The following is a 12,523-nucleotide window of genomic DNA, read 5'->3' as shown; positions in this document are numbered from 1 at the left end:
ATTGAACTCGTTCATATTTAGTCACTATTAGCTCATATTTTCTTCTTTCTCCATAAAATTTTTATATAATTTTTCATTCCATTCTCTCCTCGTTTCATTCCATCCAAGTGAACGAGCCCATGAGTCTGAGTATAACTTGTGAAGCTCTTCAAATTGTCATGTCCACAAATGAAAAAACATATCAGATAGTTATCTTCGTGTCAAACTGTGTTTCGATCCAAGTCCATGCTTTCGAAGAAGACAAGCCTTGATATTATTGCAAGTCAATAAAACAAAGTAATTGTTCGCGAAAATTACAGAAATGTTGTTTTAATCTTTTCAAGATCAATTTGAGTTCAAATTTGTAGGAAATGGCCTGGAATTTGGATGGTGACGAGGTTTGGTTTGGATCAAATCCTGGTTGGGAACAAGCAAGACCAAAACAAAAATTCAACAGGTTAACAATAGTTTGCTAGAGTAACTCAAACTCGACTCGAATAGAAATGTAACTTTGACTGCTTAATTACCGGGCTGGAGTTCAAAGACAAAATATATGTTCCATTCACAATTGAGCTCAAACTTGTTTTGATAAGAAAAAGGCTTTCTTCAAAAAAGGCTGGAGGTCAAGTTCGATAAACAGAAACTCAGACTGTATTTGGAGCTTCTTCTTTTAATCTTTTTTATAGAAAATAGATTCTAAAGAGGATACCCCCAACCCTTAAGTTCCCATCCAAGTCAGATCAGTGATTCTCCTCTATTTCAATCCCTTAAAGTTATAACTTACAAATGAGATTTAGAGGTTTCTACAGAAAAAAAAGGATGTCCAGTCCTTCCCCATGAACCTGACCGCTTCCTCCATCACCATTAACCACCACACATGCATCCATCTCCCACCATATAGCCAAAGCAAAAAATTAAACATCCCTATCTTTTACCAGTGACATGACAATCCTAATTATCTTTATCAGGGCATGAACTACACTCCTTTTCAAACTGTCCACTGAACTCTACTGAAAACCACAACATATAAATCCAATTCACTTCGTCGATCACAGCCAAATAATCAAATGTATCAATGCCCTAGTTACTCCACCCTTTCAGAATACATACAAAGGGATCATTGTGCACCAATCATGTCCTGTCCTTTGAAAGAATAAGTGTATCTCAAAAACTAGATACAATGAAACCGCAAAGGATAAAATTGACAACATGAGTTAAACACAAATTTAATGTATGATCTCTGTTTTAACTAAAAAAATATTAACGCAAATCAAACAAACAAGATGATAATCAGTCCAAGTAGGACTCAAGCCAAGATACAAACATGAAACATTATAGTAACAAATTCGAATCAACTTGAAATGAAATTCATTAGATAAACATGATCGTTACCCCAAATGTACACTGAATCTGAAACCAACAACTGATACCTAATTCATAAACAAATTACTCTAAGCTACTAATTACATAAACCAAACAAGATCATCAAGTCTAGAAACCGAACCACATGAACGCAGAACCACCATCCGTCAGATCAAATCAAACTATGCTTCAATCCAAGTCCATGCTTTCCGCGAACACAACCAGCCTTGTTGTCATTATAAGTCAATCTTTTCGATTTCACCAACTTACTACAAGACCTTTTCCCCAATTTCCTCATCCTTTCACGCCCTAATTTCATTTTTGCGCTGTACGGAACTAACTCATCATCTAGATCATAATCAACTTCTTCTTCCTCCCGCCGATCATAACTATAATCGTAATCATAATCTCGGTACGTTCGATAAGAAAGCAATTCATGATACACCTGACGGTTACGGGTGATAACCGGAGGCATCGACTCGACGGTGTCAATTTCCCGATCATCGACTATATTTTCCAGCACCGACTTCGAATCTTCGCCGGCGAATAACTCGTGCAAATCTTCTCCATTTTCACACAAATTATCACTCGAATCACCGGCACCTTCATCTTCTTCGCCTTGTACATACTCGATGACGTCACCATCAGCGGCGGTTGACCGATGGCGACTACCGAACATCTCCGGCGAATAATTCGGCATCGAATCCAAATCTTCGACGGCGATTTCATCCGACGAACACTCGTCAGACTGTACGGAGCGGGTAAATTCAACATCATCATCGCTGTTTTCGCCAATCGAAGAACAATCGTCGACGATCTCCCAGTCGCGAATCTCATCATCGTGACCGTTGATCAAGTCAAAATCAACGGCTACGAATCCATCTTGTTCCTCGCTGATTACATAACTCACAGCAGATTTGATCGCCATTTTCAAGTATTGATTGTTTTTTTCCTTTGGTTTCGCTCAAATGATAATAATATGAAAATAAATGAATTCACTACTGGGATTTATAAGTAGAGGTACGTGTCGTTTTCCTGCGATTCTATTGGGTGAGAAACGTGGCTTGCTTTGCTTGGTCCCAAAGAAATCGTCTTCTCCACGCGAATTGCTCGGAGAATATGTGGTCCGGGTTCAATTTCTCATTTATCTCCTTGTTAATAATACTCCAATTTGATATAACTATAATCAACTTAAAACTACGAGAGTATAGTTCGAAATTAATTTATAAATTTAAATTTTAATATTAGTTTATCAGTGTTTTAATATTATAATATTAACTGATTTTATTATATTTTTTTCTTAAAAATTGTAGTTTTCATAATTTATTTAATATTATAAATCGATAGTATAAATATATTTATTATTTATCTATACATATTTATGTACTAAGCTTTTTCCCGATTAATTTCAAATAATATTTTTCGGGTTAATTATCAAACTCATCACTGAAGTCGACAAATGATATTAATTTCATCACTGATCTCCACGAGTTTCAAGTGATTCATCAAACTCACTTAATGATATCAAACTCATCACTGCCGTTAAAAAAAATAACGGACATGTAAACGGATGAAAGATTTGCCGTAGGGTTTGACATGTGGCATGCCACATAATTTGAAATTTATATAAAAATAAAGTATGCAATCTTTTTATTAAATTAATTTTAAGATATAATTATCTAAATAAATGCATGGAACTTAATTTTAAGATATAATTAACTAAACAGCCATGATCAACTTTTATGTTTTTTTATTAAGATTATAATTATTTTTGAATAATATTGAAATGTTTTCAATTTTAATAAATTTTATTTATGTTGATATTATTGTTGGCAAAAAAAATATTTTTAAAATTTTACAATCCCGATTACTTCGCACTAGTAAAATATTACAGTAGCCCACTTGAGATAAAAATTAGACTATATTTAGTTGGGAAAAAAGTCAAAATATTTTAATAGAGTTAATTGCAATTGACACCCTTTTGATTTCAGCATATTGCACATTGCACCTAATAGTTTTGGAAAATACACTTTGCAGCCCCAGACTTTTAACCCGTAGACACTTTGCACCCTTTCCGTTGATTTCTGCCGTTAACTTTTGCAGGGGCATTTTGAGAAATTTAATTATATTTAATTAAAATCAGACATTTATTTAAATTTTCTGACCATCTAAACGATATTTTTCGGAAAAACTTAAAGAACGAAAGTTGTAGAGAATAAAAAGATCTTTTCAGAACAATAAGGTTCAAAATTTAAATAATTATTTAAAAACAATTGTTCATTTTTACAAGATTGCTAATTTTTGAATTTTTTTAAAATACTTATAAAAAAATTACGAAAATATTGAACCTTATAGTTCTAAGAATATCTTTTTATTCTCTACAACTTTCGTTCTTTAAGTTTTTTCGAAAAATATCGTTTAGATGATCAAAAAGTTTAAATAAAAATCTGATTTTAATTAAATATAATTAAATTTCCCAAAATGCCCCTGTAAAAGTTAACGGTAACAGCAGAAATTAACTAAAAGAATGAAAAGTGTCTACGGGTTAAAAGTCTGGGGCTGCAAAGTGTATTTTTCAAAACTATTAGGTGCAATGTGCAATATGCTGAAACCAAAGGGGTGCCAATTGCAATTAACTCATTTTAGTATCACCAACTTTTTTTAAATTTTAAGAATAATCTAGAGATTCATGAACAGAAAGAAATTATTTTCGGTTTTTAACACTTCCATTTATTTTAGAGTTTCTTGTACCAATCAAAAACATGAAAATACATATATGTAAATTTAACATATCAAGCAGCACACATTGTTCAAATCTTCAAAAACAAACAAATAATATTGTTGACGTATGTTTTTACTTTTGGTTGTTTTATTTCTTTCTTTCTATTTTCTATTTTTTTTCTATTTTCCTTCTTTTGTTTTTCTTCGGTTTTTTTTATTAATGTGCCATGTCAACAAACAATCTGTCATTCCGTTACGTTTTTTAACGGCAGTGATGAGTTTGATAACATTAAGCGAGTTTAATGAGTCACTTGAGACCCCGTGGAGATCAGTGATGAAGTTGATACCATTTATTGACTTCAGTGATGAATTTGATAATTAACCAATATTTTTCATATTTTTAATTTTAAGAAAAAAGTATTAGTTATCGTTTTTTGCTTGTCCTGGAGTAGACAATAAGAATTAATATAGTTACTTGGTGTTTGTATAAGCAGAACAAGTTAGAGATTAGAGTTAAGAAAGTTACTTCCTTCCATGGAGCACGGTGTTTAAGTTCACCATTTCCGCGCATTATTCTCATCTCAAAATAATAATATTGTCTGATTTTTCAACGGTTAAATTGTCTATTGTTAGATATAATTGATGATTACTAATGTTCTTAAAGTTTGTTTTAGAACAGGAGTGATCAGAGTTTAAACTGGAAGCTGATCAGAGTTTGATGAAGCTGATCAGAGTTTAGTAAAGTCTGACCAGAGTTTGATAAAGTCTAATCAGAGTTTACATAGTCAAGACTCGTCAGAGTTTACACGTGGAAAGAGCTCAGAAGCGGATATACTTCAAGGAAGGATAGAAGCGGAGGAGTGATTTGCTGACTATGGAAACTAAACAGAAAACTGGGGCAATCTTTGATTGATAGAATACATAGCTGATTTATAGGATATCAAATCAGAGATTGATTTTGTAACTGTGTCTATATAAACACAGATTAGGGTTACTCTATAGGAGTTGAGTTATTGAGAGTACATTGTTAAGAACCCTAGCAGCTCTTAGTGATAATATATAAATCACTGAGAGAGTTTTTGTAACCATTCAAGCTTTGTGAATAAGAGTTTATTGTTTTCAATCTCTTATATAGTCATACTGTGTTACAGATTGTGATCACTATATCATCTTATATAGTGAGTTTATAGGACCTAACATCTATAATTAGGAATTTATTCAATATATAATATGTGTAATCGCTGGTCAAAATTAGATAAATTTAATAATAAGTTATTATTTTGAGATGAAGGAATAAAATATACTCCCTCAGTCCCCCTCATTTGTTTACATTGGGGGACGGAGACTCGACACGTATTCTAATGCTCTCGTAAAACGTAATTTGATAAATTATTTTGAACATTTTTTGCTTTTGAATAATAATTTGATGTTTAAATTTTTATACAAAAAAGAAAAAAATTAAAAATAATCTATAGAACTATGTTTTATATGCGCTTTAAAATACATGTCGAGTAGTATGAAAAAACTGTAAACAAATGAGGGGGACATAGGGAGTATTTACAACTACCTCCGTCTCAATTTATAGGTCTCTTTTGGAAAAAAGAAATTTGTCCTAAAATACTTGTCCCTCTCTCCTTTCAATACAAATTTATCTACCTATTAATTGTGACTTTTTTGAAACTCAACATTATTCTCATTTCTCAATGCACTAAATCCCTGTATTTATTGTGTTTTTTTTTAAAACTCAATTTTATTCTCACTTATCAATGCACTAATTAATAATATATGAGATAAAATTATATCTAATCAATTTTTTTTTAAAATGCGTGTTTATTTCAAAAGGGATTTGAGACGGAGGGAGTAATGTTCTTTTCTTAATGCCTTGGAGAATATTTACTCGCATCGTTCGGTGGAAATAGTATACTCTTGAGTCGTGACTGTGTGTCTTAAAAGTTAAAAGCGAAAAAGAGTCGAGTTATTATGCAATTTTACCTATTTGTCCACCACACATATGGGACAGGTTATGTAACTTTTTTAGTTGCGTGTAGATATTTGGTACATTGTAGTCTGTAGATGACCATCTCCGGAGCAAACGGATTTCAGTTTTTTTGTTTAAGCCATATATTACTTTTTTTGTTTAAGCCATATATTACTTCCCATATAGATTCTGAAATATGCATGATAGGAAGTTAGGAACCATTCTGTAAATGCTAAATCAGAGCTTCAAAGCTATTTCTGCACCTTTCCCCGATATATACTCCATTCATTCCTTAATTTGAGAACTGTACATATAAGCTTAAGTGGGTATCACCTTTGTTCATTCTCTTAAATAATACTCATCTCATGTTTATGCCGAACTATACATCTTTCATAATAAACCGCATTATGAAAAGAGCTGCTCCTTAAAGAAATTAGCATGCAGCAGGTCACTGTAACTTTTAGAAAGGACAAACAAAAGATACAGTTTGCCAATCTGAAATGTAACTATGAATTTAAGATAAACTGACGGCAATCTTATCCCCCCGATAATTCAAAATAACTTTGTAAGGCTAAAACAGAAAATAATATATCAAAGCTATAAAGTAATAAGTTATGCTGTATTAAGGGAAAATCCTAATAAGATCTTTTAGATTTTAATCCAACTATGTTTTAATATTACTGTCACTGCATCACCATAGGTATCCTCCGTTTTCTAGCTAACCGATGCATAAGAAAATAATAACGCAGCTGCCATAATTCAGTTTTACCTAATTTAATGTAACATAATACTCTAGAGTATTACACAGAAAACGACTCATTTTTGTTGGACTTATCTGTACATCTGATTTCATAAAACCTTCTCTTAGTTACTGATGTCAGAGGCAACTGGATTGAGCTGCCCCCATGCCATGCCTCAAGAACTTCCAACAGTTATTTCCCATTAATCGCCATCACGAAAGGTGCGTTGATTATTGAGTGTACACCGGGGTAACAAATTTAGATTTGTCAACTTCATCCTAAAGAAGTGGAGAAGAGCAGCAAATAGTTACATAGCTTAAAAGTGCAACCAAGTAGCACACGACCAATAAGAAAAACAGATCAGTCTTTTTTTTGGTACTTTATGCCTATACCTGTTCAGTTTGAGTCAGAGGGTGATCACGTGATTTCTTGGGAACATGTCTCAGTGCTCCCTGCATCAAGTTTACCAAAAAAATGATTCACTACAGAAATAACAAATATCTATATCTACACAAACATAACGGACATCAATTTACTACAAAACACGTTGAGCATAGTATTAGGATACTTTACAAGTATAAAAATGACATCTCTAGGATGACATTATACTGGAAGTTAACAGAGGCAACCTGCCAAACACTTATCAATATAATCTCCGTGTTCTACTGTACCGTTTCATGAAATTCTCTTCTGATTCAAATCATGATGTAACGTGAATGACAATGAGTAAACTGTTCGTGAACTACTTGTTCGGTTCTTAAAATATTTGAATTCCAGTTCGACGATAACCGAACCGAGCTCGAGTTTCAAATTACTCCGCTCGTGAGGTTCGCGAGTCCATCAAGTCTCTATTTATATATTTAACTTGAACCAAAAATATCAAATTCGAGTTTTTGTCAATTCTAGTCAAATCGATTTGAGCTTTTGAGCCGAGTTTGAACCTATCAAATTTTCTGTCAAGCTGAGCTTCGAGCTTAAAATTTTAGACAACCCTGTATCTCGTTAATATGCTGTTCTTAGATTTGCCTCAATTATACAAAAAGTAAAAAAAAGTAGCTAGAAAACATACTCAGGAGTCGGGATTTATCAAATCCTAACAATGACTTGGTCAGACCACTACATGATAAACGTGCGCCAAAGGGTGCGACACAGGGTCGGGTATTATATAGTGTAAAGGGAAAAAAAGAAATCAAGTCAAGGAAAACAAAGAACTGATGGGTTTTGGTACTGTAATTCGTAACCTAAGTATACAGGTCTCTCCAATTTATTAAAATTTTAAAACCTTATTTCATCCTCCTAAACATGTTTCGACCACTAATTTCAAAGTATGAAGAGGTCTTGGTATGCTTGATTATGGGATTATTATATTCCCTGGAATATTATCTTATACAGCTTGTTGTGCATGAGTGCCATCAGATAACATCACGAGGTTAAAAGAATTATAAGATGTAAATATGGTATTTTTTTGTTATTGTAATTCGTAGGGGTGGAGTGGAGCTTATAATTTAAAATCTGCCATTCCTATTTTGTATTGTAAATTGTTTTGACCTCTGGAGAACTCCAGCCTCAGGGTTGGCAACTACGGGTTTCTGGTCGTGGTCATGTCAAATTTATGTTGTCAGACCGAGCATGAACCCGCACTAGCACAGGTAACCCAGACCCGACCCGAAATAAAAAAAAAATAAAATAAAATAATAATAATAATAATAATAATTTACTAGTAAATATATATTTTAAATTAAAATTAATAAACAAATACTATTTTATTCTTTCAAATCAACTAATAATAGATTAAAATTTAATATTTTTTAATTTAAACAATATATAATAAATGAATAATATAAAATATAGGTATTTTTTATTATATTTAAAATTTTTATTATATAGATATAACTTCCGGTAATTAGCCCAGATATGAATATAAATTGGACACTTCTCTTCCGTCACCGGAGAAAACCAAGGTCATGGGAGAAACTTTGTTACTTTGCAAAGAAAAATTTGGGATCAAGTAAAAGATATAAGCATAAGAACAAGAAGAGATTTGAAAGAAATGAAGAGGGAGGGTTCCACTCGGAGAACCCAAGACGAAAGAGAAAAGAACAACGTATTCACTGTAATGTATATTGTGTAAAGAATGTATGGGGTGATAGGTCTCTGTCCAGATTCATTATTTAATTACATAACTGTGTACAGCTGTTTCCCGACCAAACGTGAACTTGTGTTTTTATTAATATCATTAAAATATGAAATACCAGTTGTTTACAATGAGAACATGTACTTTTTAGTAATTTATAATGATCAATTAGTTTTTAAAATTATATACACAATGATAATGCAAATGATATAAACTGAATTAAATGCAATAAATAAATTTATAATTATTCAAAATTATTCAAATTTTACCATGTCCCGGTCCCTGTACTCGTGTCCAAACTTTGGACAGTGTCCGCAATTTTTATGAGCGTTGAATCCGACACTGGGATATGTGTCTTATCCGACACTCCGTACCGAGTCTGAGCAACGGGAATCATATATCTTAACATTTATAACAGATAATGTTATAGTCCAGGTATTATAATCCCTTTGAAACAAACACGGTCGAAGAATCCTGAACAACTTAATCTTACTTTTTATTATTGTTTCTCTGTATTTTAAATCTAGGGGAATTTGACCAAGAGCAAAATATAAAATTTGTAGTATTGTACCTAAATTACATGCCTGCTAGATTGATTTGACATCATACATGTAGAAATTCTAATAATTTCATTACGAGAATATACCTTTTGTGCCCAATAAAGCCCACATGCATTGCAAAGAGTCCTTGGGCCATCTGGCCCTTTCCGCATCATAGGGGTGCATTCCGAACTGGTGCCACAATGCTGGCACCTAGATAAGTAGACAAATTGCACATAAAGTACAAATCAGTATAGTGAAAATAGTTATAAAGAGGAAAATAGACAGCTTGTGAACTACATAATGGACTAGCCCATCTTCACAAGTCACTTCTATTGTTATGAAAGTATATCACCTTTTCTTAAAAATTATTACAAGGGCCCAATGCCACTTTCACAACTTAAAGACTAAGATTGACTGCAAAGCTGACAGAAAAAGTGATCACACTTTTCATTTTGCCTCAAGTACACGTGTTGGACACCTGAATATGGGTATGGACACATACTATAGGCCAAACATGTAAAAGTTACAACACATTATCGAGTCTAATACTTGAACACGTATCCAAGTTGACACTTCCAGCGCATTCCGGGCAAAAAAACAGTAACCAACTACATGCAGACTTTCATACAATTACTTCTGCCGATCCTATGTAAATATCCTTTGTACATAGATCTGGTCAGATCGACTAAAAACTGATAATTTGACATTAAGTACTTGCAGAACAGTATACTACATACAGTTTCATATTTTTATCATTTTCCTATTTTGCATTTAAAAAATATAAGAATTTAATGGTCATAAATTGGTCGATTTGATTAAAAATTGTCCAAAAGTACATTTAAACATAAATGCAGGAAAGAGTAAACAACTAGGGAAAAGAGGACACTTTTTTACCTAAGAAGCATGTATAGGCACACACATATAAGCTAGAAGATTTAAATCTTAAAATCAAAAGTATAAATTTGAAAATACATGAAAAAAGAACCTACACCAATAAGTTTCAATATGAGAATACATGAAAACAAGACCAAACTCATACCCCAAACTTCTTTTCCACTTCTTGTACATGTAAAGGCACAATTTCCCAAGTTTTATCTCAATTAACAGACTCTGGTTACCAATCTACAACAATTATATGTCTATATGTGTGTGTGTATATATAACTCACAGTGTCTCTTGTGTGCCATCTTCTTGCCTAGAATCATCAGCATCCGAAACGGTAGAGCCTTCTGATGTTTTAGAAGTAAATTGACCCCTCTTGCGATGCATCCTGATAAGAAACAGGTTCCCAAAATGATTAATTTCAGAAATATTTAAATACTATGAAATATAAAAAGCGAAACAACCAAAACTATTCTTACCTTATTTCCTTTGTGCATAAATGATTTGATAATTAAAAAATAAAAATTTAAATTGCGGGCGGATAAATAAATAAGATTCCACAAATTTGAAGCAGCACAAGTAATTATTGCACCATCGAAAGTATGCTTTACAGCTTTTAGTATCAGTTCTATTGCACGTATCAGTTCTGTGACGTAAGGTGCTAAAAACACTCATAGAAATAGAGATCCGTGAATTGCATTTACCGACAAAAAATTGGCATGCAAGAGACAATAATATTTAACATGAGATCTATATCCTGATAATATCTGTTAGAAACCAAAAATACAACAAGATATTGCTTCATTGTTACTCCTTCAGAGTTCAGACTTCTTCATGCCAGGGGCAACTATAAGATTTATGTACACCCCCCCCCCCCCCCCCCCCCCCCCCCAAATGAATCATCAATCTAAAGCATTTCATGATTCCGTCTTGGACACGTAACCTGAACAGACATCATGAAGCAATAAATAGACGTACCTTACAGCAACTTCACGGCGCACATCATATCTAATTTTCTTCTCATAGCATCGGTTTTGCTTCTTCTGATAAAACCTTCGTAGAGAGGCAGCTCTCTCCGGATCACTGCACCTCTGCGGATAATCTTTTTGATACGGTGCCTGAGGATCATTTCACACTTAGAATAAAAGGCAGAACAATGTCAAAAATAAAACTATACTTATCTAACTACAATACTACCGGAGGATTCCTGTACGCAATATCAGCAGGTTGTGTGCCCGAAGGAAGTTCACAGCCTCCTAATAACAAAAGCACCTGCTGAACCTGTGAAAAAATCGACAACAACTCTTAAAATAATTACAGCAAACCTAACAAATCCAATAGTACCCTAACAAACACTTTGATTACAGTCATAATTGTGCCTAAACTTCAAAACCGAGTCACGGGATTGGCAAAAGTAACAAACTTTAAAGCTAAACATATAAAATCAAACGCCAGTGTATGAGAAAAAAATAAGAGAAAAAGGCGAGACCTTTTCGGCACTAACAGTGTCAAACACATAAACCTGACCACCAAACGACAGCGTCAGCTGATCCCCAGCGTGCGAAACGGCGTCGTACGCCATACCGGCATCAAGAGCCGACGCAACGCCATTGTAATTACCCGAAACGTCGCCGTTTTCGAAGTTATGCGTCTCGTCGTACGAAATCGGTTGCGAATCGGCGACCGGTGCGGCGGCAACTGCGGCGACTGTGGCGTCGTAGTGGCTGGGATAGTTAATTTGCTGGTTTTGATTGTACATGTTGTATCGAGAGTGTGTTTTTGAGTATCACATAGATTAAACCCTAACCCTAGAAACACAACTGTGTTTGAGATAAAAATAATTAAAATGTGTGGTTTGATTATTGGATTTTATTTTTTTTATGAGTTTTGTGTTTGTGTACGGAATGCCAAAGGAGAATGGGGAGAAGGATGGGCAAGAAGAACAAACAATGACTAGATTTCATGGAACAACTAAACGAGAATGCATAATTCGGTGTGTGTATTTGTAAAATATTTTTGTTTATTATTTGTTTGTTGAAATAAATGTAATTGATGATTTCTTTTTTTAGGTGCTTTAGATGTGCGTGTAAAAAATAATTTTACAAAAGTGGAGAGCTATTTTTTGTAATTTGTTTTAGTTTCAGGATATAAATAATTTGTTTTATTGTTTGTTATGAATAAAATA

General features: G+C 33.3%; 2 protein-coding genes across 2 annotated transcripts; both read right to left on the bottom strand.

The window, feature by feature from the left end:
• Positions 1-1,513: 1,513 nt before the first annotated feature.
• Positions 1,514-2,269, bottom strand: LOC108212183 (uncharacterized). The gene has a single exon (XM_017383911.1). The coding sequence runs from the start codon at positions 2,267-2,269 to the stop codon at positions 1,514-1,516; it is 756 nt and encodes a 251-aa protein (XP_017239400.1).
• Positions 2,270-6,638: 4,369 nt separating this feature from the next.
• On the bottom strand, positions 6,639-12,269 carry LOC108211368 (GATA transcription factor 25). The gene is made up of 7 exons (XM_017382951.2): positions 11,828-12,269; positions 11,536-11,619; positions 11,317-11,456; positions 10,625-10,726; positions 9,561-9,666; positions 7,173-7,232; positions 6,639-7,058 (listed from the first exon to the last, which is right to left on the bottom strand). The coding sequence occupies exons 1-7, from the start codon at positions 12,095-12,097 to the stop codon at positions 7,011-7,013; spliced, it is 810 nt and encodes a 269-aa protein (XP_017238440.1). The 5' UTR covers positions 12,098-12,269; the 3' UTR covers positions 6,639-7,010.
• Positions 12,270-12,523: the final 254 nt, after the last annotated feature.

Source organism: Daucus carota, chromosome 3 (genome assembly GCF_001625215.2).
Source record: "Daucus carota subsp. sativus chromosome 3, DH1 v3.0, whole genome shotgun sequence".
NCBI classification, from domain to species: domain Eukaryota; kingdom Viridiplantae; phylum Streptophyta; class Magnoliopsida; order Apiales; family Apiaceae; genus Daucus; species Daucus carota.
This window is presented reverse-complemented; position numbering and strand designations above follow the sequence as displayed.

Bases quoted from the DNA above. Each gene is read 5' to 3' on its own strand.
- LOC108212183 (XM_017383911.1), bottom strand. From the start codon at position 2,269: ATGGCGATCAAATCTGCTGTGAGTTATGTAATCAGCGAGGAACAAGAT.
- LOC108211368 (XM_017382951.2), bottom strand. From the start codon at position 12,097: ATGTACAATCAAAACCAGCAAATTAACTATCCCAGCCACTACGACGCC. The intron at 10,727-11,316 runs GTACGTCTATTT...GTTTCTTATCAG, and splicing joins CGCCGTGAAGTTGCTGTAAG to GATGCATCGCAAGAGGGGTC. The intron at 9,667-10,624 runs GTGAGTTATATA...CTACTTATCTAG, and splicing joins GATGGCACACAAGAGACACT to GTGCCAGCATTGTGGCACCA.